The 26,825-nt window shown below is 46.6% G+C and overlaps 1 protein-coding gene across 2 annotated transcripts in view; it reads left to right on the top strand.

Annotated features, from left to right (window-relative positions):
* lama5 (laminin, alpha 5) overlaps positions 1-26,825 on the top strand; it is a 194,445-nt gene that overhangs the window by 109,359 nt on the left and 58,261 nt on the right. For both annotated transcript variants that reach the window (XM_045209507.1, XM_045209506.1), the window contains exons 28-42: positions 168-276; positions 1,467-1,564; positions 3,035-3,239; positions 3,473-3,599; positions 3,922-4,061; positions 4,269-4,384; positions 5,095-5,306; positions 5,686-5,887; positions 7,866-8,010; positions 15,363-15,503; positions 21,478-21,639; positions 22,498-22,605; positions 23,006-23,089; positions 23,560-23,790; positions 25,517-25,630. In XM_045209507.1, the coding sequence (XP_045065442.1) occupies positions 168-276; positions 1,467-1,564; positions 3,035-3,239; positions 3,473-3,599; positions 3,922-4,061; positions 4,269-4,384; positions 5,095-5,306; positions 5,686-5,887; positions 7,866-8,010; positions 15,363-15,503; positions 21,478-21,639; positions 22,498-22,605; positions 23,006-23,089; positions 23,560-23,790; positions 25,517-25,630 (2,194 nt within the window). The remainder of the gene's footprint in view (positions 1-167; positions 277-1,466; positions 1,565-3,034; positions 3,240-3,472; positions 3,600-3,921; positions 4,062-4,268; positions 4,385-5,094; positions 5,307-5,685; positions 5,888-7,865; positions 8,011-15,362; positions 15,504-21,477; positions 21,640-22,497; positions 22,606-23,005; positions 23,090-23,559; positions 23,791-25,516; positions 25,631-26,825) is intronic.

The following is a 26,825-nucleotide window of genomic DNA, read 5'->3' as shown; positions in this document are numbered from 1 at the left end:
ATGTGTCATTTTGTGTACAGACTAGCTGTTGCTATCAAAAAAGAAAACTGTCTGCCATTGATGTTTCATGAATGGATGTTATCTGTTCTCAATGTGTAGCTTGACTGATCATTCATATGTCTCTCTCTCTCTCTCTCTCTCTCTCTCTCTCTCTCGTCTGTGTGTAGTTGCCTGTGTCGGGTGGTGACCATTGATGAGATGAACCGTGTGGCTGTCTTCACCCTGTCCACTGATGCTGAGGTCCAACTGATAGCAGACAGAGCCAGCTTCTTCCTGGTAAGAGGTTTAGCAACATGTTCAAAATACTGTAGCTTTATCAACATGATACAGTCAAACACAGAGCAGAAGATAATACTTGGGTTGGCTTTTAAATCATCTCTCCTTTCTCCTGAAGTGTGCATTTGTTCACTTACCTTCACGGATTTGAAAATAAATCAAATGTGGAAAATCCCTCTAGCCTACACCAAACCAATGCTTTTAACTTTGTGAGGAATGGTGAATGAGTGCATATAGTGAATGAGTGCACATAGTGAATGAGTGCACATAGTGAATGAGTGCACATAGTGAATGAGAGATGATTGGGACACACCCATTTGATTTTCAGATCATGATTGACAGTGGATCTTAATGGGACCAGGGGTTGGAACCGCAATTATTTTCCAATCGTTTCATTCTGAACAGAACCACAATTTATTTATTTTTTTCTGTTCCACTGTTCCGACCAGCATAATAAAGTTCTGAATCAGTTCGAATACATTTAGCTCATTAAATAACTCCACCCAATCACTGCGGATAGAGCAGCTTGTTGTTTACATGTTTGATGGACAGACAAGTGTAGGCCGTGAGATGTGACAGAAATTCTGCGGGTGGGATATGAAGATGGCTTGGCTTGAAGTGCCGGGCATCGTTTTATGACATGGCATTATAATGTGTTCAGGGTATTAGTAGGCCTATCATTACTTCACTGAATTACATTCATTATATACTAGCTAGATACCTGCGGAGGAGCGGCTAACATGGAGGAACTTTGAACGTCCGAGAGTTGGCTCAACACCGAGGCTAGCTCAATGCCCTGGACCAGAGCTAGCTAACGAGCTCGTGCGTGCAGCAACACCAGAATTCAAAACACATCTTACCTTTTTGTAGTTAATAAAATCCAATGTGAAACGTGATAACTTTAGTATCCTTAACTAGCCCAGAAAACTAGCTGGCAGGCAGACACTGGAATAGACTGAAAGAAAAGCTCGGAACGTAAAATAACATTATTAACTGGTTCTCATGCTTTTAAAATAACGGTTATAATCTGGAATACTACAGATCACTTTCGTTCCCTGTTCTGTTTCCGTTCCTTGAAAAAATGTATTTTCCGGTTTTCTGTTCTGTTCCTTGGACCGGTTCCAAGCCCTGATTGGTAGAGGCACCAGACAAGGCTGTCCCCTCTCACCCTTTGTTGATCTTTCCTCCAGCACAAAGTGTACCTGGTGCCCCGGGAGCAGTTTACCATGGAGTACCTGGAGCCTAAGGTCCACTGTATCAGCACACATGGAGTCTTCTCACCTGACAGGTAACCATCACACAGACCCTTCTCACCTGACAGGTGACCTTCACACAGACCCTTCTCACCTGACAGGTAACCATCACACAGACCCTTCTCACCTGACAGGTAACCATCACACAGACCCTTCTCACCTGACAGGTAACCATCACACAGACCCTTCTCACCTGACAGGTAACCATCACACAGACCCTTCTCACCTGACAGGTAACCATCACACAGACCCTTCTCACCTGACAGGTAACCATCACACAGACCCTTCTCACCTGACAGGTAACCATCACACAGACCCTTCTCACCTGACAGGTAACCATCACACAGACCCTTCTCACCTGACAGGTAACCATCACACAGACCCTTCTCACCTGACAGGTAACCATCACACACAGACCCTTCTCACCTGACAGGTAACCATCACACAGACCCTTCTCACCTGACAGGTGACCATCACACAGACCCTTCTCACCTGACAGGTAACCATCACACAGACCCTTCTCACCTGACAGGTAACCATCACACAGACCCTTCTCACCTGACAGGTAACCATCACACAGACCCTTCTCACCTGACAGGTAACCATCACACAGACCCTTCTCACCTGACAGGTAACCATCACACACAGACCCTTCTCACCTGACAGGTAACCATCACACAGACCCTTCTCACCTGACAGGTAACCATCACACAGACCCTTCTCACCTGACAGGTAACCATCACACAGACCCTTCTCACCTGACAGGTAACCATCACACAGACCCTTCTCACCTGACAGGTAACCATCACACACAGACCCTTCTCACCTGACAGGTAACCAGACAGAATTGATTCCCACTCAGGCTCTGAAGAAGTCATATGTTGTAGAGTCAGACCCAAGTCACCAGACCCAAGTCACCAGACCCAAGTCACCAGACCCAAGTCACCAGACCCAAGTCACCAGACCCAAGTCACCAGACCCAAGTCACCAGACCCAAGTCACCAGTCTGTATTTTTGTGACTAAAGCGCGACTCCAATCCTGAGCTCCTGACTCAAGTCCCCAGCTGCTACACACTAACTCATTACACTAGCTCATTACAGTAACTCATTACAGTAACTCATTACACTAGCTCATTACAGTAACTCATTACAGTAACTCATTACACTAGCTCATTACAGTAACTCATTACAGTAACTCATTACACTAACTCATTACACTAACTCATTACAGTAACTCATTACACTAACTCATTACACTAACTCATTACACTAACTCATTACAGTAACTCATTACAGTAACTCATTACACTAACTCATTACAGTAACTCATTACACTAACTCATTACAGTAACTCATTACACTAACTCATTACACTAACTCATTACACTAACTCATTACACTAACGCATTACAGTAACTCATTACACTAACTCATTACACTAACTCTTTTCCTCTCCCCTCCTCCCCTCTCCCTCCCCTCTCCCTCCTCTTCCTCTCCCATCCCAGTTCGTCCTGTATCCCGTCGAGGTTCCAGACCCCCTCTGATTCACTGGTGTTGAAGGAAGGTCAAGGTTCATCGGTCCAGGAGCCTGTCCTGGCCTCCCCTGCTGACCCCCCTCTGGGTCCGGCCGACACCCCTCACTGGGCCAGCGTAGACAATCCTCCCACCGCAGCGGATAACGTGGACCATGTCCGCCTTGATACCGCTCAGGTAACTCTTCAAATATATTTTATTTAATATCATCATTTTATTCAGGTACCTGGTCTAGGACATTTTATTTTGTCTTTATTTTACCAGGAGATCTATTAAGGTTGAGAACCTCACATTGGATGTTATTGAGGTATTCGTTCACAGTCACACAATGGAACCAATTCACTAATAGTTTTCTACCGAATGATTCCAATATCATGCAGTCATGATCGTTGTATCTTCCTGTCCTCCAGAATGCAGCAGTGTACTCTGCCCGTGTCCACACTCTGGGTCGCTACGTGTTCATCCTTCACTACCACCAGCCCCTCCACCCCACCTACCCTGTCCAGGTCTTCATCAACGGCGGACGCATCTGGCAGGGTGAGCCCTAGAGACACACACTACACCACCTAAAATATCTCTCTATATCAATAGTTGTACTATCACTGTTAAAATATTATTAAAGGACTCGATCACGATCTATAAATGAGCAAAATACAGGAAGCAGGAAAAGTGACAGAATATCACAATAATCTTTTGACAGTTAAATTTTTTACTTTTGACAGATGAATTTGAATCTTTTGACAGTTGAATTTGAATCCTTTGACAGTTGAATAGGAATATTTTAACAGTTACATTTAAATCTTTTGACAGTTGAATTTCAATCTTTTGTAATCTTTTTGTAATCGCCATCCTCCTCCAGGCCACGCCAACGCCTCCTTCTGTCCCCATGGTTACGGTTGCCGTAGCGTTCTGATCTCTGAGAACCAGATCATTCTGGATGTGACGGACAACGAGATCTTCCTGACTGTCCAGGTCCCTGACAGAAAAACACTATGGCTGGTAAGTTAGTCTAGAAACACAGAGAGCAAATGTCTCCATTTTAGTGAAAGACAAGTGAGGATGAAAAATGAATTCATAGATCTTATGGTTGTTGTCCATTTCTCAAATCAGTTGTCTGCTTGCAGAGCTAAACACCTATTTCAGTACAGATAGAGGTGTTAAGGGTATAACGTTCTAAAAACATCTATGCGTGTTTATGTGTTTCAGGACTATGTTCTGGTGGTACCAGAGGGCAGTTACAGCTCCAGTTACCTGTCTGAACAACCTCTGGACAAATCATACGACTTCATCAGCAACTGTGGACAGAACAGCTTCTACGTCAAGTGAGTTTACTGTACAGCATCCCTGTGTCTATATGGATGTAAAAAGCTAATAAAAGCTACAGTATTTGTTTGCGGCTGAAAATATATACTTGCTCAAATGTAATTTCAGTACCGAGAACCAAATATCACTTGGGCGCTGGTCAATAGCTGGACAGCTAATCGTCTGTCACAAGACACTAACTAGAGACTAACTAGAGACTACCAAGACTAACTACAGACAAACTACAGACTAACTAGAGACTAACTAGAGATGAAATAGAGACTAAATAGAGACTAACTAGCTCAAATGTGAATAACCTCTCCTCTCATGTTTCTTTGTTTCTTCTCTCTCTCTCTCTCTCTCTCTCTCTCTCTCTCTCTCTCTCTCTCTCTCTCTCTCTCTCTCTCTCTCTCTCTCTCTCTCTCTCTCTCTCTCTCTCTCTCTCTCTCTCTCCCTGTCTCTCTCCCCCTCTCTCTCTCTCTCTCTCTCTCTCTCTCTCTCTCCCTATCTCTCTCCCTGTCTCTCTCTCCCCCTCCCTCTCTCTCTCTCCCTATCTCTCTCTCCCTGTCTCTCTCCCCCTCTCCCTCTCTCTCTCTCTCCCCCCTCTCTCTCTCTCTCTCTCTCTCTCTCTCTCTCTCTCTCTCTCTCTCACTGTCTCTCTCTCCCCCTCCCTCTCTCTCTCTCTCTCTGTCTCCCTGTCTCTCTCCCCCTCTCCCTCTCTCTCTTCCAGTCCTGCCACAGCCTCTCCATTCTGTCGTAGTTCAGCCATCTCTCTCTCTGCGTTCTTCAACAACGGTGCCATGCCCTGTGGGTGCCATGAGGTGGGCGCGGACAGCGATACCTGCCAACCCTTCGGAGGGCAGTGCCAGTGCAGACCTAACGTAATCGGCAGAGACTGCTCCCAGTGTGCCACCGGCTACTGGGGATTCCCCAACTGTAGACGTGAGTCACACTACAATACAAGGCCTGGTTGAGATATGAGACTGGGATACGGGTGGAGACTGAGATGTGTACAGTCTGTGTGTACTGTCTGTCTGTGTGTACTGTCTGTCTGTGTGTACTGTCTGTGTGTACTGTCTGTCTGTGTGTACTGTCTGTGTGTACTGTCTGTCTGTGTGTACTGTCTGTCTGTGTGTAATGACTGTGTGTACTGTCTGTGTGTAATGTATATGTGTACTGTCTGTCTGTGTGTACTGTCTGTCTGTGTGTAATGTCTAGCGTGTCTTCCTCACTTCTCAGTGTGTGAGTCTGTGTGTGAATGTCAGTGTACATATGTGTGTCTACAGGTATGGTTAAACATGTCTGTCCTCTACCCCTGCAGCGTGTCAGTGTGGTACACGGCTGTGTGAGCCGGTGGCAGGAGACTGTATCTGCCCTCCGAGGACCCTGCTCCCAGAGTGTGTCCAGTGTGAGCCCCAGGCGTTCGGCTGTCATCCTCTGGTCGGCTGTGAGGTCTGCAACTGTTCCCGACCTGGAGTCACCGCCCTCGACGTCAGCTGTGACACCAACAGCGGACAGTGCAGGTACAAGACTGGGTTAGCCCACTGAGCTAAAGGCTGATGTTGTGTAGTTAATTCAATGCAGGTAAAGACAAGTACCTGTGACCACTCTGGGTTTGAAAATGGGGTCGTTTGTGCGTTACAAGACTGTTAGGCCGCTGAGCTAAAGCCTAGATATTAGCTTTGGTAGCTAACACAAGTCCTCCGGTCTCAGGCAAGGTTGCTTCTCACACAAGCATGGTTCAACCGTTGTACTCTCCTAAAAACACCAAAAAAGGAAGTTGTCCCTTTCTCTGTACTCATCATAGTCTTCTGAGGCATTCTCTGATTGCTGTCATATTTACTCAGCTCTACTTGCCAAATCGGGAGTCTTTGCCTTCAAGGCCAGCTCTTAAATTGGACCTGCGGAAAAAACAGTCATTTATGTCCTCTCTTTATTCAGCCAGGAATGTAGCTAGCAGTATCTGACTGGGATGGGCTTTTTTTGTGCTCTGAAATGCCCATGTGGAATGTGACAAACTAGGCCACTTGTAGAGAGAGTAAACAGTGCTGCTGGTCAAGAGAGACAGGTAGAATGGACAAGAGGTTACACCGTTTGAGGAACAGTTTCAGGAACAGTTTGAGGATCAGTTTAAGTAACAGTTTAAGTAACAGTTTGAGGATCAGTTTCAGGAACAGTTTGAGGATCAGTTTGAGGATCAGTTTGAGGATCAGTTTGAGGAACAGTTTGAGGTTACACAGAGATTAAGTGGTAGGCTGTAGATAGAGAATAACATTAATATAGTCTGGAATGCTCATCTCTTAAAGGAAATATCGATACGTCTTTGGGTGCTGTAACCTAGGAGTTATCAAGCTTCAATGAAAAGACGGCCAACAACATTGAAGTTGTATAGAGATGTTCAGGACAGGAGACCTTAGGATAGGGCATCAGTGGATAGATGAGCCACCTCGTACCCTCTCCTCTCCCGTCTTCCCTCTCTTTTCGCTCTCCTCCTCTCCTTTCACTCTCCCCTCTTTCCTCTCCTCTCCTCTCCCGTCTTTCCTCTCCTCTCCTCTCCTCTCCTCTCCTCTCCTCTCCTCTCCTCTCCTCTCCTCTCCTCTCCTCTCCTCTCCTCTCCTCTCCTCTCCTCTCCTCTCCTCTCCTCTCCTCTCCTCTCCTCTCTCCCCTCTCCCCTCCTCTCCCCTCTCCTCTCTCCCCTCCCCTCCCCTCCCCTCCCCTCCCCTCTCCCATCCTCCCCCTCCTCTCCCCTCCTCCCCTCTCTCCCCTCCTCCCCTCCTCTACCCTCTCCTCTCACCTCCTTCCCCTCCTCCCCCTCCTCTCCCCTCTCCTCTCACCTCCTCCCCCTCCTCTCCCCTCTCCTCTCACCTCCTCTCCCCTCTCCCCTCACCTCCTCCCCCTCCTCTACCCTCCTTTCCTATCCACTGTGAGCATCCAGATATAAAGACATTCTGCAGCAGTGTGTCACATTCCTCCTCAGCTTCATTCCCAATCCCAGCAGGAATCTGTGGTCTCTGTCCTGACAAGACATGTCTGTAAAGCTGCTATCAGCTCTCAGTACCTATAGGCTTTATGTCAGCCTGCTGTTTGGAGCACTGGCACCTGGCACTGATACAAACACACACTGAAACAGACACACACACACACACTGAAACAGAGACACACACAGAGCAACACAGCCAAACATGTAGCTGGATTATTTTAATTGGAAAACACTTTGCCTTCTAGAAATGCATCATAACATTTTGATTGAATATGAGACCACACAAATAACAACATGGACTGTCCTGTGATATTATCTGACCACTGAAAACACCACAACATGGACTGTACTGTGATATTATCTGACCACTGAAAACACCACAACATGGACTGTGATATTATCTGACCACTGAAAACACCACAACATGGACTGTGATATTATCTGACCACTGAAAACACCACAACATGGACTGTGATATTATCTGACCACTGTTAGTTTGTTTGTTTGTGATCATTCGCCAGATGCAAGAGCAACATCATTGGTCGTCAGTGTGATCGCTGCAGCCCTGGTTTCTACGGTTACCCCAACTGTAGACCATGTGACTGCAACGACGCGGGAACAGAGGAGGACGTGTGTGACTCTTATGCGGGACGCTGCCTCTGCAAGGTGAGAACACACACCTGTCTGTATTACCCACTCACCCCCTCTCAACCCCCACTGTCCCTATCTGTATTACCCACTCACCCCCTCTCAACCCCCACTGTCCCTATCTGTATTACCCACTCACCCCCTCCCAACCCCCACTGTCCCTATCTGTATTACCCACTCACCCCTCCCAACCCCCACTGTCCCTATCTGTATTACCCACTCACCCCTCCCAACCCCCACTGTCCCTATCTGTATTACCCACTCACCCCTCCCAACCCCCACTGTCCCTATCTGTATTACCCACTCACCCCTCTCAACCCCCACTGTCCCTGTCCCACAGCTGCTTGGGAGTGTACCTCCTCACTCTAATGAATCCTCATTATATCCCCAGAATATATCCCCATATCCCCTTATATCAGTCTTGGTAGACTTGGTAGGTAGGGTAAAGTTATCCTATTTTTGATGGTCATTCAAGCCAGATATAGGAACTACCACGGTGACCAAAGATGTTCCAGAGAGTAGATGTCTGCCATAGATGTTCCAGAGAGTAGATGTCTGCCATAGATGTTCCAGAGAGTAGATGTCTGCCATAGATGTTCCAGAGAGTAGATGTCTGCCATAGATGTTCCAGAGATTAGATGTCTGCCATAGATGTTCCAGAGAGTAGATGTCTGCCATAGATGTTCCAGAGAGTAGATGTCTGCCATAGATGTTCCAGAGAGTAGATGTCTGCCATAGATGTTCCAGAGAGTAGATGTCTGCCATAGATGTTCCAGAGAGTAGATGTCTGCCATAGATGTTCCAGAGAGTAGATGTCTGCCATAGATGTTCCAGAGATTAGATGTCTGCCATAGATGTTCCAGAGAGTAGATGTCTGCCATAGATGTTCCAGAGAGTAGATGTCTGCCATAGATGTTCCAGAGAGTAGATGTCTGCCATAGATGTTCCAGAGAGTAGATGTCTGCCATAGATGTTCCAGAGAGTAGATGTCTGCCATAGATGTTCCAGAGAGTAGATGTCTGCCATAGATGTTCCAGAGATTAGATGTCTGCCATAGATGTTCCAGAGAGTAGATGTCTGCCATAGATGTTCCAGAGAGTAGATGTCTGCCATAGATGTTCCAGAGAGTAGATGTCTGCCATAGATGTTCCAGAGAGTAGATGTCTGCCATAGATGTTCCAGAGAGTAGATGTCTGCCATAGATGTTCCAGAGAGTAGATGTCTGCCATAGATGTTCCAGAGAGTAGATGTCTGCCATATATGTTCCAGAGAGTAGATGTCTGCCATAGATGTTCCAGAGAGTAGATGTCTGCCATAGATGTTCCAGAGAGTAGATGTCTGCCATAGATGTTCCAGAGATTAGATGTCTGCCATAGATGTTCCAGAGAGTAGATGTCTGCCATAGATGTTCCAGAGAGTAGATGTCTGCCATAGATGTTCCAGAGAGTAGATGTCTGCCATAGATGTTCCAGAGAGTAGATGTCTGCCATAGATGATCCAGAGAGTAGATGTCTGCCATAGATGTTCCAGAGAGTAGATGTCTGCCATAGATGTTCCAGAGAGTAGATGTCTGCCATAGATGTTCCAGAGAGTAGATGTCTGCCATAGATGTTCCAGAGAGTAGATGTCTGCCATAGATGTTCCAGAGATTAGATGTCTGCCATAGATGTTCCAGAGATTAGATGTCTGCCATAGATGTTCCAGAGAGTAGATGTCTGCCATAGATGTTCCAGAGAGTAGATGTCTACCATAGATGTTCCAGAGAGTAGATGTCTGCCATAGATGTTCCAGAGAGTAGATTTCTGCCATAGATGTTCCAGAGAGTAGATGTCTGCCATAGATGTTCCAGAGAGTAGATGTCTGCCATAGATGTTCCAGAGAGTAGATGTCTGCCATAGATGTTCAGGAGCACCCATACTCAACAGGCGGTCTACATAATTCCCAACAACACTGTAAGCCTACATCATTCCCAACAACACTGTAAGCCTACATCATTCCCAACAACACTGTAAGCCTACATAATTCCCAACAACACTGTAAGCCTACATCATTCCCAACAACACTGTAAGCCTACATAATTCCCAACAACACTGTAGGTCTACATCATTCCCAACAACACTGTAAGCCTACATAATTCCCAACAACACCCTAAACCTACATAATTCCCAACAACACCCTAAGCCTACATAAATCCCAACAACACCCTAAGCCTACATAATTCCCAACAACACTGTAAGCCTACATAATTCCCAACAACACCCTAAGCCTACATAATTCCCAACAACACTGTAAGCCTACTGAACACTGGAGCCTCACTGAGGTGGCGATCCGCCTGCTCTTTCTGACGGCGGACGGCGTGCAGGAGTCTCACGTGGGCATCGTTCCATACCTCTTCTGTGCGCCTGAACCACTCGTCCACCGCAGGAGCTTCGGTCTACGCTCGGAGTCCACGGAGCCAGGGCCGGCTGATAACCCAGAACACACTGGAAGGGAGTCATCCCGTTGGAGGAGTGTCGCAATGAATTCTGGGCATATTCAGCCCAAGGAAGGAATCGAGGCCCACTCTCCCTTCCGGTCCTGGCAGTAGCTCCTCAGGAACCTCCCCAGCTCCTGGTTCATCCTCTCCACCTGCCCGTTATATTGAGGCCGGTACCCGGAAGTGAGGCTGACCGTGACCCCCAGCTTCTCCATGAAAGCCTTCCATACACGTGACGTGAATTGGGGGCCACGATCGGAGACGATATCCTCCGGAAGGCCATAGTGCCAGAAGACCTGCTGGAACAGTGCCTCAGCGACCTGGAGAGTGGGACCAGGGATGCTGAGGCACGGGAAGGGGAAGGAGTTTTCCTGCTGGAGCGTGCCGGGGAGATTTAGATTTGAGTACATACTGAACATGAGTTGACATAGTGTGCAACGTCCCGCGCCAAAGTGGGCCACCAGTATTTCTCAGAAAGGAATTGAGTGGTGCTTGTGATACCTGGGTGTCCAGCGGTGAGGGATGTGTGTGTCCAGATCAGCAACCGATCTCTGACCGAGAAGAGGTGGCAGGAGCGGGTTCCCTCTCCAGAACCTGGCGGATGTCCACATCTACGTCCCAAAACACAGGGCCAACGATACCGGAGTACCGATTGATGGGCTGGCGGACACTCACAGGGCCCTCCACCGACGTGGAACCACAGGGTGCGGGAAAGCAGGTCCTCTGACATCCTGGTCCCCAGGCCGTAATTCTCCTCTCTGACCAGGAGATGGTGGGATTATGTAGTTGGAGCCACGGGAGGCAGAGGATGACTTTGTGCACGGGTGTGGAGGTGATGAGGAAGGGAAGCCTTTCCTGGTGCTTGGGTCCCACGGTGAGGGTGAGTGGAGCTGTGACGTGTGTAATAGTGCCGGATCCCAATGGTCGCATATCCAACGCTTGGATCGGAAACGGAGAGGAGAGCAGATATGAGGTGATGTACAGTGGCTTGCGAAAGTATTCACCCCCCTTGGCATTTTTCCTATTTTATTGCCTTACAACCTGGAATTAAAATAGAGTTTTGGGGGTTTGTATCGTTTGATTTACACAACATGCCTACCACTTTGAAGATGCAAAATATTTTTTCTTGTGAAACAAACAACAAATAACACCAAAAAAACAGAAAACTTGAGCGTGCATAACTATTCCCCCCCACCAAAGTCAATACTTTGTAGAGCCACCTTTTGCAGCAATTACAGCTGCAAGTCTCTTGGGGTATGTCTCTATAAGCTTGGCACACCTAGCCACTGGGATTTTTGCCCATTCTTCAAGGCAAAACTGCTCCAGCTCCTTCAAGTTGGATGGGTTCCGCTGGTGTACAGCAATCTTCAAGTCATACCACAGATTCTCAATTGGATTGAGGTCTGGGCTTTGACTAGGCCATTCCAAGACATTTAAATGTTTCCCCTTAAACCACTCAAGTGTTGCTTTAGCAGTATGCTTAGGGTTATTGTCCTGCTGGAAGGTGAACGTCCCAGTCTCAAATCTCTGGAAGACTGAAACAGCTTTCCCTCAAGAATTTCCCTGTATTTAGCGCCATCTATCATTCCTTCAATTCTGACCAGTTTCCCAGTCCCTGCCGATGAAAAACATCCCCTCAGCATGATGCTGCCACCACCATGCTTCACTGTGGGGATGGTGTTCTCGGGGTGATGAGAGGTGTTGGGTTTGCGCCAGACAAAGCGTTTTCCTTGATGGCCAAAAAGCTAAATTTTTGTCTCATCTGACCAGAGTACCTTCTTCCATATGTTTGGGGAGTCTCCCACATGCCTTTTGGCAAACACCAAACGTGTTTGCTTATTTTTTCTTTAAGCAATGGCTTTTTTCTGGCCAATCTTCCATAAAGCCCAGCTCTGTGGAGTGTACGGCTTAAAGTGGTCCTATGGACAGATACTCCAATCTCTGCTGTGGAGCTTTGCAGCTCCTTCAGGGTTATCTTTGGTCTCTTTGTTGCCTCTCTGATTAATACCCTCCTTGCCTGGTCCGTGAGTTTTGGTGGACGGCCCTCTCTTGGCAGGTTTGTTGTGGTGCCATATTCTTTTTAAAAAATTATAATGGATTTAATGGTGCTCCGTTGGATGTTCAAAGTTTCTGATATTTTTTTATAACCCAACCCTGATCTGTACTTCTCCACAACTTTGTCCCTGCCCTGTTTGGAGAGCTCCTTGGTCTTCATGGTGCCGCTTGCTTGGTGGTGCCCCTTGCTTAGTGGTGTTGCAGACTCTGGGGCCTTTCAGAACTGGTGTATATATACTGAGATCATGTGACACTTAGATTGCACACAGGTGGACTTTATTTAACTAATTATGTGACTTCTGAAGGTAATTGGTTGCACCAGATCTTATTTAGGGGCTTCATAGCAAAGGAATACATATGCACGCACCACTTTTCCGTAATTAATTTTTTAGAATTTTTTGAAACAAGTAATTTTTTTTCATTTCACTTCACCAATTTGGACTATTTTGTGAATGTCCATTACATGAAATCCAAATAAAAATCTATTTAAATCACAGGTTGTAATGCAACAAAATATGAAAAACGCCAAGGGGGATGAATACTTTTGCAAGGCACTGTCCAGGGAGGAGGCAAAGGGACTGGTCAATAAAGGTCCTTGCGGCACCGGAATCCACTAGAAACAATAGATGAGGGACAGCCAGCTAGTGAGATGGATACTAAAAAAGGTTTGGCGGAAAGTGATGATGATGGAGGACTCACGCCTACCCCAGGAGACGGATGATCACGGGGGCCGTCGCTCTGCTCTCCTAGACCCCGGGTTGGTACGTACCGGACACTGTTGAAGCAAGTTCCCCTCCTGGCTGCAATAAGGGACAGAGCCCCAAACTGTCTCCGACGGCGTCGCTCAGCCGCGGGGGAGGCGTGTGGCCCCTACCTCCATGGGTTCAGGCTCTGACTCAGAACAGGTCAACGAAGGAGGGAGAGAGGCGATGGGGGTGCCGACACTCCCATAGAAGGTTATCCAGACGGATGGCCATGGTGATGAGTGTGTCCAAGGTTAGATTGTCGTCTCGGTATGCCAACTCCGTCTGGACCTCTTCCCACAATCCTCTTCTGAGTAGGGTGCAGAGCGCCGGCTCATTCCATCCGCTGGATGCTGCCACTGTCCGGAAGGTGAGCGCGTACTACTGTCTGAAAGGTGAGCTCGTACTCCGCCGTGGTCTGGCCATCCTGCCGTAGTTGGAGTAGGCGCTCACCCGCCTCTCTGCCCTCCAGTAGATGATCCAAGCCCCCCTGAACAGCGCCATGAACCCCTCATAGGAATCATGCTCCTCCTCTCCTCTCTCCCAGACGGCCGTAGCCCACTCCAACGTCCGTCCGGTCAGCAGGGAAATAACTGTGGCAATCTTGGACCTCTCCCTGGTGGGGGCTCCCATCTGATGAGTGAAATAGAGGGAGTACTGGAGTAGGAAGCCACGGCATTTGGAGGGAGACCCGTCATATTTGTCCGGGAAACAAACGGGCATCGCTGACCTGGGCGAACTGTTGGATGGGCTGGGGTGCTGGCTCGTTGGGTCGACTTGTGGTAGAGAATCCTTTGCTTGTTGGAGGTGACACCCCTCGGGAAATGTCGAGACGTTGAAGAACGCGGAGGACCTCATCCATAGCCGTCCACAGTTGTGCCAGCTGGTCGTGGTGTTGGCGAATTAGGTGTCCCTGTTCGCCGACCATCTGGGAGATGTCCTGCTTAACTGCCCCTTCCATTTGTTGAGGCAGTATTCTGTAACGTCGACACAGGGAATCAGGAAGCAGCTGCAGTTAGTGAGTTTAATAATAACGAACATAGAACGATGTAAAACAAGAGAAACGTCTGACAAGGAAACATTGTCAATACTGCCTGATGACTGATAACAAAAGAGTGCCATATAAAGGGTAAGTAATCAGGGAGTAATGAAGTCCAGGTGTGACTGATGATGAGACGCAGGTGTGCGTAAAGATGGGTTGCCAGGTGTGCGTAAAGATGGGTTGCCAGGTGTGCGTAAAAATGGGTTGCCAGGTGTGCGTAAAGATGGGTTGCCAGGTGTGCGTAAAGATGGGTTGCCAGGTGTGCGTAAAGATGGGTTGCCAGGTGTGCGTAAAAATGGGTTGCCAGGTGTGCGTAAAGATGGGTTGCCAGGTGTGCGTAAAGATGGGTTGCCAGGTGTGCTTAAAGATGGGTTGCCAGGACCGGTGGTTAGTAGACCGGCGACGTCGTGCGCCAGAGAGGGGGAGTGGTTAACTTCTGAACCGCAGCCTAGGCAGCTACAGCAGGACTTCTGTTAGCTTTAAAATACTAAATATAACATTCAGGTAGAGATACGATTCTGAAAATAACTGCAGTAATATTTCAGTATTTCAACACAGTAACTCGTTATATTACTCCGTTACTCATAAAAGTAATATATTACTCTAGAGTGATAATTTTGTAATGCATTACCGCCAACACTGCTCAGGTATCACATGAACACACATAAGACATGTCAAAACGTGTAGAATTGAGGGAAATTAGCTTTAAAACTGCATCATTTTCTCTCCGTCCCATGTCAATACGTGTAGAATTGCACAAACCGAGCTCTAAAACAGCAAAAAATGTTCTCTCTGCCAACAAAGAGGGGTGTGAACAGTGTGAACAGTTTAGAGTTACATGCATTGCAAGGTGTTTGATTTCTACTACGCCGATAAATTACAATATCCATCCAAACCTTTGCCACCTGGGAAATGTGTGTGACCGGACCTTCCCAAATAGTAGTCAAGTACCCCTGCACTAGACGGAAAATGTTTCAACCAGTAAAACACTTTCAACCTCTCAAGAACATCATTGGCAACAAGATGTCTTACACCTCCTTTTTTTCCCCAACAGGAGAATGTCCAGGGTGGTCGTTGTGACCAGTGCAGAGTGGGAACCTTCCACCTGGATCCCACCAACCCTAAAGGCTGCACTTCCTGTTTCTGTTTCGGCGCCACCAACCGCTGTCGCAGCTCAGAGAAACGACGGACTGAGGTAGAGGACAGTACAGCAGACAGGGGTTTGCTCAACAGTTCCATATTTTGTCCACAGGTTCCCAGATTATATTACAACGGACGTAAAACTCAGATTCTGTGCTGCAACACAATTAGCATGTTTTGACTCAATGCTGAGTGGTTTAGGTAAAGTGTGCTAATACTGTACGTATTAACAGTTATGGACAGTGATAAACAGATAACTACCTAAATAATGGAAGCATTTGAGTAAATGAGGGATACAAAGTATTGTAAATTGAAAGCAGGTGGAGGTTATTTAACTGACAGACAAACAGACAGGCAATTATATCCAGTAATCCATATCCTCGGCTGCTACATTAACGCCTACTGTAAACCATAATTCACTTGAGATTATTTGAAGTATTGCACACCTCGTCAGTGCAAGATAGAGTCAGTGCAGATAGTTCTGGTACCATTCATTGACTAGTCTGGCTGTTTAGCAGTCTTGTGGCTTGGGGGTAGAAGCCTGTTGGTCCGAGAGCCGATGCTCCGGTACCGTTTGCCGGACGGTAGCAGAGTGAACAGTCTATGGCTTGGGTGGCTGGAGTATTTGGCAATTTTTCGGGTCTTCCTCTGACACCGCCTGATATAGAGGTCCTGGATGGCAGGGAGCTCGGCCCCAGTGATGTACTGCGCTGTCCGCACCACCCTCTGTAGCGCTTTGCGGTCAAGGGCGGTGCATTTGCCATACAACGCGGTGATGCAGCCAGTCAAGATGCTCTCGATGGTGCAGCTGTAGAACTTTCCGAGGGCCCATGCCAAATCTTTTCAGCCTCCTGAGGAGGGAAAAGGGCGCTGCCGTGCCCTCTTCACGACTGTGTGGGTGTGTGTGGACCATGTTAGGTCCTAAGTGATGTTGACGCACTCTACCTGCTCGACAACAGGCCCCGTCGATATGGATGGGGGCGTGCTCTCCCCTCTTTCTTTCTCCTGTAGTCCATGATCAGCTCCCTGGTCTTACTGTTGTCCCGGCAACACACTGCTAAGTCTCTGACCTCCTCCCTGTAGGCTGATTCAACCGTTGTGTCATCAGCAAACTTGATGATGGTGTTGCTGTCGTGCGTGGTCACACAGTCGTGGGTGAACAGGGAGTACAGGAGCGGACTAAGCACAAACCCCTATGGTGTAGAACGCTGAGCTGTAGTCTATGAACAGCATTCTCACATAGTTATTTCCCCCTCTTGTCCAGGTGGGAAAGGGCAGTGTGAAGTGCAATTGAGATTGTGTCATCTGTGGATCTGTTGGGGCGGTATGCGAATTGGAGTCGGTCCAGGGGGTCTGGGATGATGGTGTTGATGTGTGTCATGACCAGCCTTTCAAAGCACTTCATGATTACAGATGTGAGTGCTACAGGTTGATAGTAATTTAGGCAGGTTACTTTGGAGCTTTTAGGAACAGGGACAATGGTGGTCAGCTTGAAAAATGTTGGGATTATAGACTGGGACAAGGATAGATTGAAAATGTCTGTTAAGACACTTGCCAGCTGGTCTGCGCATGATTTGAGAACGCGCCCTGGTATTCCGGCCTTGTGATTGTTAACCTGTTTAAACGTTTTGCTCACATCCACCACGGAGAGCGAGATCACACAGTCATCTGGAAAAACAGGGGCTTTCACTGTGAGGACGACATCGTCTATGCACTTATTGATGAAGCCCGTGACTGTTGTGGTAAACTCCTCAATGCTATCAGATGAATTCTGGAACATATCCCAGTCTGTACTAGCAAAACAGTCTTGTAGCCTCGTGACTGCTTCATCGGACCGCTTCCATATTGAGCGCATCACTTGTACTTCCTGTTTGAGCTTTTGTTTGTAAACAGGAAGCAGGAGAATGGAGTCATGGTCAGATTTGCTGAAGGGAGGACAAGGGAGGGCTTGTATGCGTTTCTGTGGGTAGAATTAAAGTGGGCTAGAGTTTTTGCGCCCCTAGTGGCGCAGAAGAGGTCTTGGTAGAAGTGAGGTAGGAAGGTTTTAAGTCTCCCCGAGTTAAAGTCCACCAGTAATGTTGCCTCTGGGTGAGCGGTTTCAATCAAATGTATTTATAAAGCCCTTTTTACATCAGCAGTTTTCACAAAGTGCTATACAGAAACCCAGCCTAAAACCCCAAACAGCAAGCAATGCAGATGTAGAAGCAGCACGGTGGCTAGGAAAAACTCCCTAGAAAGGCAGGAACCTAGGAAGAAACCTAGAGAGGAACCAGGCTCTGAGGAGTGGCCAGTCCTCTTCTGGCTGTGCCGGGTGGAGATTATAAGAGTACATGGCCATTTAACGCCAGATTGTTCTTCAAGATGATCAAACGTTCGTAGATGACCAGCAGGGTCAAATAATAATCACAGTGGTTGTAGAGGGTGCAACAGGTAAGTACCTCAGGAGTAAATGTCAGTTGGCTTTTCATAGCCGAGCAGTCAGAGGTCGACACAGCAGGTGCGGTAGAGAGAGAGGGGGAGAGTCGAAAACAGCAGGTCCGGGACAAGGTAGCACATCCGGTGAATAAGTCAGGGTTCCCTAGCCACAGACAGAACAGTTGAAACTGGAGCAGCAGCACGGCCAGGTGCACTGGGGACAGCCAGGAGTCATCAGGCCAGGTAGTCCTGAGGCATGGTCCTAGGGCTCAGGTCCTCCGGGAGGGGAGGGAGAGAGGACCAGGTGGACTGGGGACAGCCAGGAGTCATCAGGCCAGGTAGTCCTGAGGCATGGTCCTAGGGCTCAGGTCCTCCGGGAGGGGAGGGAGAGAGGACCAGGTGGACTGGGGACAGCCAGGAGTCATCAGGCCAGGTAGTCCTGAGGCATGGTCCTAGGGCTCAGATCCTCCGGGATGGGAGGGAGAGAGAGAGAATTAGAGGGAGCATACTTAAATTCACACAGGACACCAGATAAAGCAGGAGAATGACAACACATATAACAGACATACCCTAACCCCCCGGCACAAAGACTATTGCAGCATAGATACTGGAGACTGAGACAGGGGTGGGTCGGGGGACACTGTGGCCCCGTCCGACGATACCCCCGGACAGGGCCAACCAGGCAGGTTATAACCCCACCCACTTTGCCAAAGCACAGCCCCCACACCACTAGAGGGCTATCAACAGACCACCAACTTACTAACCTGAGACAAGGTTGAGTATAGCCCATGAAGATCTCCTCCACCGCACGAGCCCGAGGGAGCGCAAAACCGGACAGGAAGATCACGTCTGTGACTCAACCCACTCAAGTGATGCACCCCTCCTAGGGACGGCGTGGGAGAGCACCAGTAAGCGAGTGACTCAGACCCCGTAATAGGGTTAGAGGCAGAGAATCCCAGTGGAGAGGGAGGGGAGCCGGCCAGGCAGAGACAGCAAGGGCGGTTTGTCGCTCCAGTGCCTTGCAGTTCACCTTTGCACCCCTGGGCTAGACTACACTCAATCATAGGACCTTCTGAAGAGATGAGTCTTCAGTAAAGACTTAAAGGTCAAGACCAAGTCTGCGTCTCTCACATGGATAGGCAGACCATTCCATAAAAATTTAGCTCTATAGGAGAAAGCCCTGCTTCCAGCTGTTTTCTTAGAAAGTCTAGGGACAATAAGGAGGCCTGCGTCTTGTGACCATAGCGTACGTGTAGGTATGTACGGCAGGACCAAATCGGAGAGATAAGTAGGAGCAAGCCCATGTAATGCTTTGTAGGTTAGCAGTAAAACCTTGAAATCAGCCCTAGCCTTAACAGGAAGCAATATGATCGAATTTGTTGGTTCTATTCAGGATTCTAGCAGCCGTGTTTAGCCCTAGCTGAAGTGTATTTAGTGCTTTATCCGGGTAGCCGGAGAGTAGAGCATTGCAGTAGTCTAATCTAGAAGTGACAAAAGCATGGATTAGCTTTTCTGCATAATTTCTGGACAAAAAGTGTCTGATTTTTGCAATGTTATGAAGAAAAAAGCTGTCCTTGAAATATTCTGGATATGTTCGTCAAAAGAGAGATCAGGGTCCAGAGTAACGCCAAGGTCCTTCACAGTTTTATTTGAGACTAATGTACAGCCATCGAGATTAATGGTCAGATCCAACAGCAGATCTCGTTGTTTCTTGGGACCTAGAACTAGCATCTCTATTTTGTCCGAGTTTAAAAGTAAAACATTTGCCGCCATCCACTTCCTTATGTCTGAAACACAGGCTTCCAGGGTAGGCAATTTTGGGGCTTCACCATGTTTCATCGAAATGTACAGATGTGTGTCGTCTGCATAGCAGTAAAAGTTGACATTGTGTTTCCGAATGACATCACCAAGAGGTAGAATATATAGTGAAAACAATAGTGGTCCTAAAACAGAACCTTGAGGAACGCCGAAACGTACAATTGATTTGTCAGAGGTCAAACCATCCACAGAGACGAACTGATCTCTTTCCGACAGATAAGATCTAAACCAGGCAAGAACTTGTCCGTGTAGACCAATTAGGGTCTCTAATCTCTCCAAAATAATGTGGTGATCGATGGTGTCAAAAGCAGCACTAAGGTCTATGAGCGCGAGGACAGATGCAGAGCCTTGGTCTGACGCCATCAAAAGGTTTCTTGTTTCTTTATGGCCCCATACAGTTTGTTGAGTGCCAGAGTGGTGTTGGCTTGGGGCAGGATGTAGACAGCCGTGATAATTACGGATGAGAACTCTCTTGGTAGATAAAAGGGTCCGCAGCTTACCATGAGGTAAGTATCTATATCAGGTGAAGAAAAGCTAGAGATTTCCTTCACACTTGAAGTAGCACATCAGTTGTTATTTATGAAAAAACACACTCCACCTCCTTTGAACTTCCCCGAAGCCGTTGTAGGATCCTGTCGCTGCATGGAGAATCCACCGAGTACTACGTGCATAGCGTCATCATCCAGCCACGTTTCAGTAAGACGTATAATATTGCAGCTTTTCAAATCTCTCTGATAGGACACTCTCGAACGAAGCTCATCCATCTTATTCTCGAGTGACTGGACATTAGCCAATAGAACGAAGGGGAGCGCCATTCGGTTTTTCTCTTCGCCTCAATTTCACCCGAACTCCGTCTGGTCTCCCGCGACGTTTTGGTAGCCCATTGAACAAAGGAATAAGGTCCGGTATGAACAGTGGAGCAGGTCGGAGTTGAAGTCGTATTTGAAGTCGAAATCGAGGTTAGTAACTGTCGATCTGATGTCCAGAAGTGCTTGGTGGTCATGTGATAATATTATGAACTATCTATACAAAACGAGTAAAGATAAACACGACAGTCGCAACTCAACAATCATCTATTTGGTATTTGCCCCATGCGCTGCCCAAATTGCGTTTCCTTCCGACGGTAGGCAACGCGATTTAAAACAATCTACATCTTATAGAAGCTAATGAGCACGTTCGTTGTGTAAAGGATCGGACCAAGGTGCAGCGTGGTATGCGTACATAGTCGTTTATTTTAATAAACACAGACAAAATAGCAAAATCCAATAGAACGTGAAGTTCAAGAGGCTAAACATCAAACAAGCCAAACAGAAACAAGATCCCACAACTAAGGTAGGCAACATGGCTGCCTAAGTATGATCCCCAATCAGAGACAATGACCGACAGCTGCCTCTGATTGGGAACCACACCCAGCCAACATAGAAATATATAAATTAGATTTCACACCCTGACCAACCCAACTAGAGACCTCAATGTCAGGGCGTGACAATAGATCATCTGTGTCCAAATCATGCTTTTTGGTGTAGTAACTTGTCTTGAATGATTTGATTTATTTCTGTATAGACAGGAGTAGGCTAATTAGGCTATATCATTTTAGCAATTTACTTTATAGGGAGCAGACCGACAGGAAGTGTTATGTTATGTTATTACAATGTTATGTTTTAGGTGATGGATATCATGGGCCGGGTGCTGTAAGGATCAGACAGACAGGAAGTTCCTGTGACGGTGTATAAATGTTATGCTATGTTATTGTAATGTTATATTAATATAACCTGTGTATTGTGATAAACTTCCAGGTGTTGGACATGATGGACTGGGTGTTGCTGGGAGCAGACAGACAGGAAGTTCCCGTGACGGTATATCCTGGTCAGGATCTGGTGGAGGCTGACCTTGGTGACGTACCCGATGTCTACCAAGACCTCCACTGGAACGCTCCTAGAACCTACCTGGGAGACAAGGTACGGACAAATACCATACAATAAACTTTATTGTTCCCCGAAGTCTTGGACACACAATCCAGCTGTAAATAGTAATAGATAACATATTTTACACACAGTACATACATTGCATGACCCCCCCCCAAAGGTCACAAAGACTCACAGCGGGTCCAAGAGTTAAAATGTTTAAATGGAGGAGCGCAGAACACCTGTAGCCGAAACAACAGAGATTGTTTCACATGATACAGGAAAGGGAGCGAGAGGCTTAAACTCAGTCGCCCTATAGCCCAGTGACTGTTAAACAGTAACCGGGCCTTGTGCAGACGGGAGAGGGCGGGGCTTAGGGATGAGTGGAATAAATGCTTCGGTAGGTGTAATTGAGCCAGAGGCCCTCATAGAGGTACTGTGTTCACGATGCCAAGGAGAGGGAGAGAGGGGTGAGGGTTGGCGGTGAGGGTTTGCAGGGGGCAAAAAGAGGCTACATCAGATTACACTACTGCTAAGGGCTACACATAGTACACACACACAGTACAGAGGCTGTGGAGACAGACAGCGGGTATAGAGTTGTTTTGTCTAGATATATAACACCTTTAATGTTAGATCTGATCTTTCTCTTTGAACATACCTAGTAACCTTCCTCTAGGATTTATTGTCTGACCACCAGCCTGTCTGTCTGTCTGTCTGTCTGTCTGTCTGTCTGTCTGTCTGTCTGTTTCTCTATCTCTCTCTGCTTCATTATCTCTCTCCATCTGTATATCTATCCCCCTCCTCTCTCTCTCTCTCTCTCTCTCTCTCTCTCTCTCTCTCTCTCTCTCTCTCTCTCTCTCTCTTTCTCTCCATCCCTCCCTCCCTCATCCCTCTCTCTTCATCTCTCTCTAGGTATCGTCTTATGGAGGCTATCTGCGGTATCGTCTCCACACTCAGACTATGAGAGGAGATGTTCTTTCTCTACCCGCTGAGGCCTCTCGACCTGACATCATTCTCAAGGTAGACACCACAGTGTACCTTGGCTTTACATCTAAACAGATTACGAAGATGTACTTTGTACATTATTACGAAGATGTACTTTATTACGAAGATGTATTTTGTACTTTATTACAAAGATGTACTTTATTACGAAGATGTACTTTATTACGAAGATGTACTTTGTCTTTTACCCTTGTGTTTAGTGTCCTTTAATGTCTATGGAAGAAATGATGTGTTTGCCACTTGACATAAACTTAACTATTAGTAAAGAGCGCTGAAGCCTGGTAAAAGGTTGTGTATTTCTTGTGGAAACGGCTGTCTGTGTGTGTCAGGAAGCCAGACGAACAGTGAACTGAAGGTTGGCTAGTGTATCTCTGCTGTTAAAAGATATGTCTGTGTGTGTGTGTCTCTGTGTCTACAGGGTAACCAGATGACCCTGGTGTTCATGGAGAGAGAATACTCTTCACCTGAAGAACCACACCTGGGGATAGTCCACATGGTGGAGGTATGACACTGACCTGACCACCTGGAGATAGTCCACATGCTAGAGGTATGACACTGACCTGACCACCTGGGGATAGTCCACATGCTAGAGGTATGACACTGACCTGACCACCTGGAGATAGTCCACATGCTAGAGGTATGACACTGACCTGACCACCTGGGGATAGTCCACATGCTAGAGGTATGACACTGACCTGACCACCTGGGGATAGTCCACATGCTAGAGGTATGACACTGACCTGACCACCTGGAGATAGTCCACATGCTAGAGGTATGACACTGACCTGACCACCTGGGGATAGTAGATCACTGACTGTTTACATCTAAATACCTATTTGCAGTCCAACCAGAAGATTACAATCTAACTGCAATATTCTGCAATATTCTGACATATACATGAATGACATCATCATGACACCCATGCCTACTCTCACCCCTCTCTCTCTCTCTCTCTCTCTCTCTACCCCCCAGGGAAGTTTCCGCCACGCCCAGACGGGGAACGTGGTGTCTAGAGAGGAACTGATGATGGTTCTGGTGGGGTTAGAGTCTCTCCAGATCAGAGCTCTCCACTCCCAGTCCGCCCACACTGTGTCGCTACGCGGGGTGGCGCTGGAGGTGGCACAGACCCTGCCCACCGGGCGACATGCCAACAACGTAGAGATCTGCCTCTGTCCTGCTAACTACCAGGGAGACTCCTGTCAGGTTGGTGTTATTGCTGTTTTTACTGTGCTAACGTTGCATCAGTTGATACTGGTTTGTTAATAGCTACAGTTAGCGCATGTGCGAGGGATTATTACTGCACTCACAACACCTTTTAGGGATTATTACTGCACTCACAACACCTTTCAGGGATTATTACTGCACTCACAACACCTTTTAGGGATTATTACTGCACTCACAACACCTTTCAGGGATTATTACTGCACTCACAACACCTTTTAGGGATTATTACTGCACTCACAACACCTTTTAGGGATTATTACTGCACTCACAACACCTTTCAGGGATTATTACTGCACTCACAACACCTTTTATGGATTATTACTGCACTCACAACACCTTTTAGGGATTATTACTGCACTCACAACACCTTTTAGGGATTATTACTGCACTCACAACACCTTTTAGGGATTATTACTGCACTCACAACACCTTTTAGGGATTATTACTGCACTCACAACACCTTTTAGGGATTATTACTGCACTCACAACACCTTTTAGGGATTATTACTGCACTCACAACACCTTTTAGGGAAAGGAGGTTACCTGGTCAGTTGCACAACTGAATGCATTCAACCAAAATGTGTCTTCCTCATTTAACCCAACCCCTCTGAATCAACGTCCACGTCATCGGCACCCTGGAAGCAGTTGTTGTTGTGGGTTAACTGTCTTGCTCAAGGGCAGAACGGCAGATTTTACCCACCTTGCCGGCTCGGGGATTCGAACCAGCGACTTTTCGGTTACTGGCCCAACGCTCTTTACCTCTTGCTGCCTACAATGTGTGGGTCCATTTATGTAGAGACACTAATCCTATATGATTAGGTTTATGTAGATACACTAATCCTATATGATTAGGTTTATGTAGATACACTAATCCTATATGATTAGGTTTATGTAGAGACACTAATCCTATATGATTAGGTTTATGTAGATACACTAATCCTATATGATTAGGTTTATGTAGATACACTAATCCTATATGATTAGGTTTATGTAGAGACACTAATCCTATATGATTAGGTTTATGTAGATACACTAATCCTATATGATTAGGTTTATGTAGAGACACTAATCCTATATGATTAGGTTTATGTAGATACACTAATCCTATATGATTAGGTTTATGTAGATACACTAATCCTATATGATTAGGTTTATGTAGAGACACTAATCCTATATGATTAGGTTTATGTAGATACACTAATCCTATATGATTAGGTTTATGTAGATACACTAATCCTATATGATTAGGTTTATGTAGATACACTAATCCTATATGATTAGGTTTATGTAGATACACTAATCCTATATGATTAGGTTTATGTAGATACACTAATCCTATATGATTAGGTTTATGTAGATACACTAATCCTATATGATTAGGTTTATGTAGATACACTAATCCTATATGATTAGGTGTGATGAAGCAGGAATTATATGTCCATAAATTAGTTCATACAGATAGGAATCAAGTCTGAATCTCTCTTCTCTCATTTCTCTCTCTGTCCCTCCTCCCTCCCTCTTTCCTTCTCTCTCTCTCTCTCTCTCTCTCTCTCTCTCTCTCTCTCTCTCTCTCTCTCTCTCTCTCATCCTCCTCCTCCTCCTCCTCCTCCTCCTCCCTCCTCTCTCTCTCTCTCTCTCCTCCTCCCCACTCCTCCCTTCTCTCTCTCCCTCTCCCTCTCTTCCCTCCTTTCTCCCCCCTCTCCAGCAATGTGCTCCAGGGTACTACAGAGACACGAAAGGTCTGTTCCTGGGGAAGTGTGTTCCCTGCAACTGTAATGGCCACTCTGACCAATGTCTGGACGGGTCTGGAGTCTGTGAGGTGAGTGCAGTTTTTAGTTTAGTCACAAACAAACAAACATGATAGGTTACTCCTGGATGGCTCAGGAAGCCTAGTCAATATGGAAGATGCACACTCTCCTCTCTTTGCAAGGAACTTTTATTGACATCAATGTTTTGCCTTTCCAGCTGAGTTATAGTCAGCGCTATAACAACGCTATAACGATAATCAGCACCTCACCTTCATTGTTCATTTCTTTATACTTCCTTGAGGGGAGTTCTCAAGAGATAACAATAAAATAACGCAGATGGTAGATTTTACAACATCGTTAACATCAGTGGGACCGAGGAGAGTAAGTGTTTTAACTACTGCTTGAAGCACTGAACATTTATTTTACCCTTATTTTACCAGGTAAGTTGACTGAGAACACCATCCTCATTTTAAAGCTACGACCTGGGGAATAGTTACAGGGGAGAGGAGGGGGGATGAAAGAGCCAATTGGAAGCTGGGGATGATTAGGTGGCCATGATGGTATGAGGGCCATATTGGGAATTTAGCCAGGACACCGGGGGTTAACACCCCAACTCTTACGATAAGTGCCGTGGGATCTTTAGTGACCACAGAGAGTCAGGACACCCGTTTAACGACCCATCCGAAAGAGTGCACTCTACACAGGGTAATGTCCCCAATCACCGCCCTGGCCTCCTACTGACACCACTGTTCTCCATGTTTTATGACTCAAATAATCATTGATATATTACCCCCCCCACCAAAAAAAAAAAAAAAAAAGGCTTAGCATTTTAAGGCCAGGCACCACAGTCTGAAATTAAATTTTTGCATCTGCCTATCAATTTTGAGATTTGTTGGGATTTGGTCCATTCATATATTAACATAAACATGTCAAAAACTTGATGAAAATGTATATTTTCTTTAGTTTATCATACTACCGTCATCAACATTTTAACACATTTTAACCACTTTAAAATGGACACACATCAATAATTTAAAAGATCACTACATTAAATTACACATTACAAAAAAAGGCCATTTCATAGACAGTGTTAGAAATTGGACTACATTGTGTACAAAATATGAAGAACACCCCCCCTTTGCCCTCAGAACAGCCTTTTTTGACACACTCAAACCGGTGCGCCTGGCACCTACTGTCATATCCCGTTCAAAGGCACTTAAATATTTTGTCTTATTCATTCACCCTCTGAATGGCACACATACACAA

This window comes from Coregonus clupeaformis, chromosome 30 (genome assembly GCF_020615455.1).
Source record: "Coregonus clupeaformis isolate EN_2021a chromosome 30, ASM2061545v1, whole genome shotgun sequence".
Classification (NCBI taxonomy): domain Eukaryota; kingdom Metazoa; phylum Chordata; class Actinopteri; order Salmoniformes; family Salmonidae; genus Coregonus; species Coregonus clupeaformis.
This window is presented reverse-complemented; position numbering and strand designations above follow the sequence as displayed.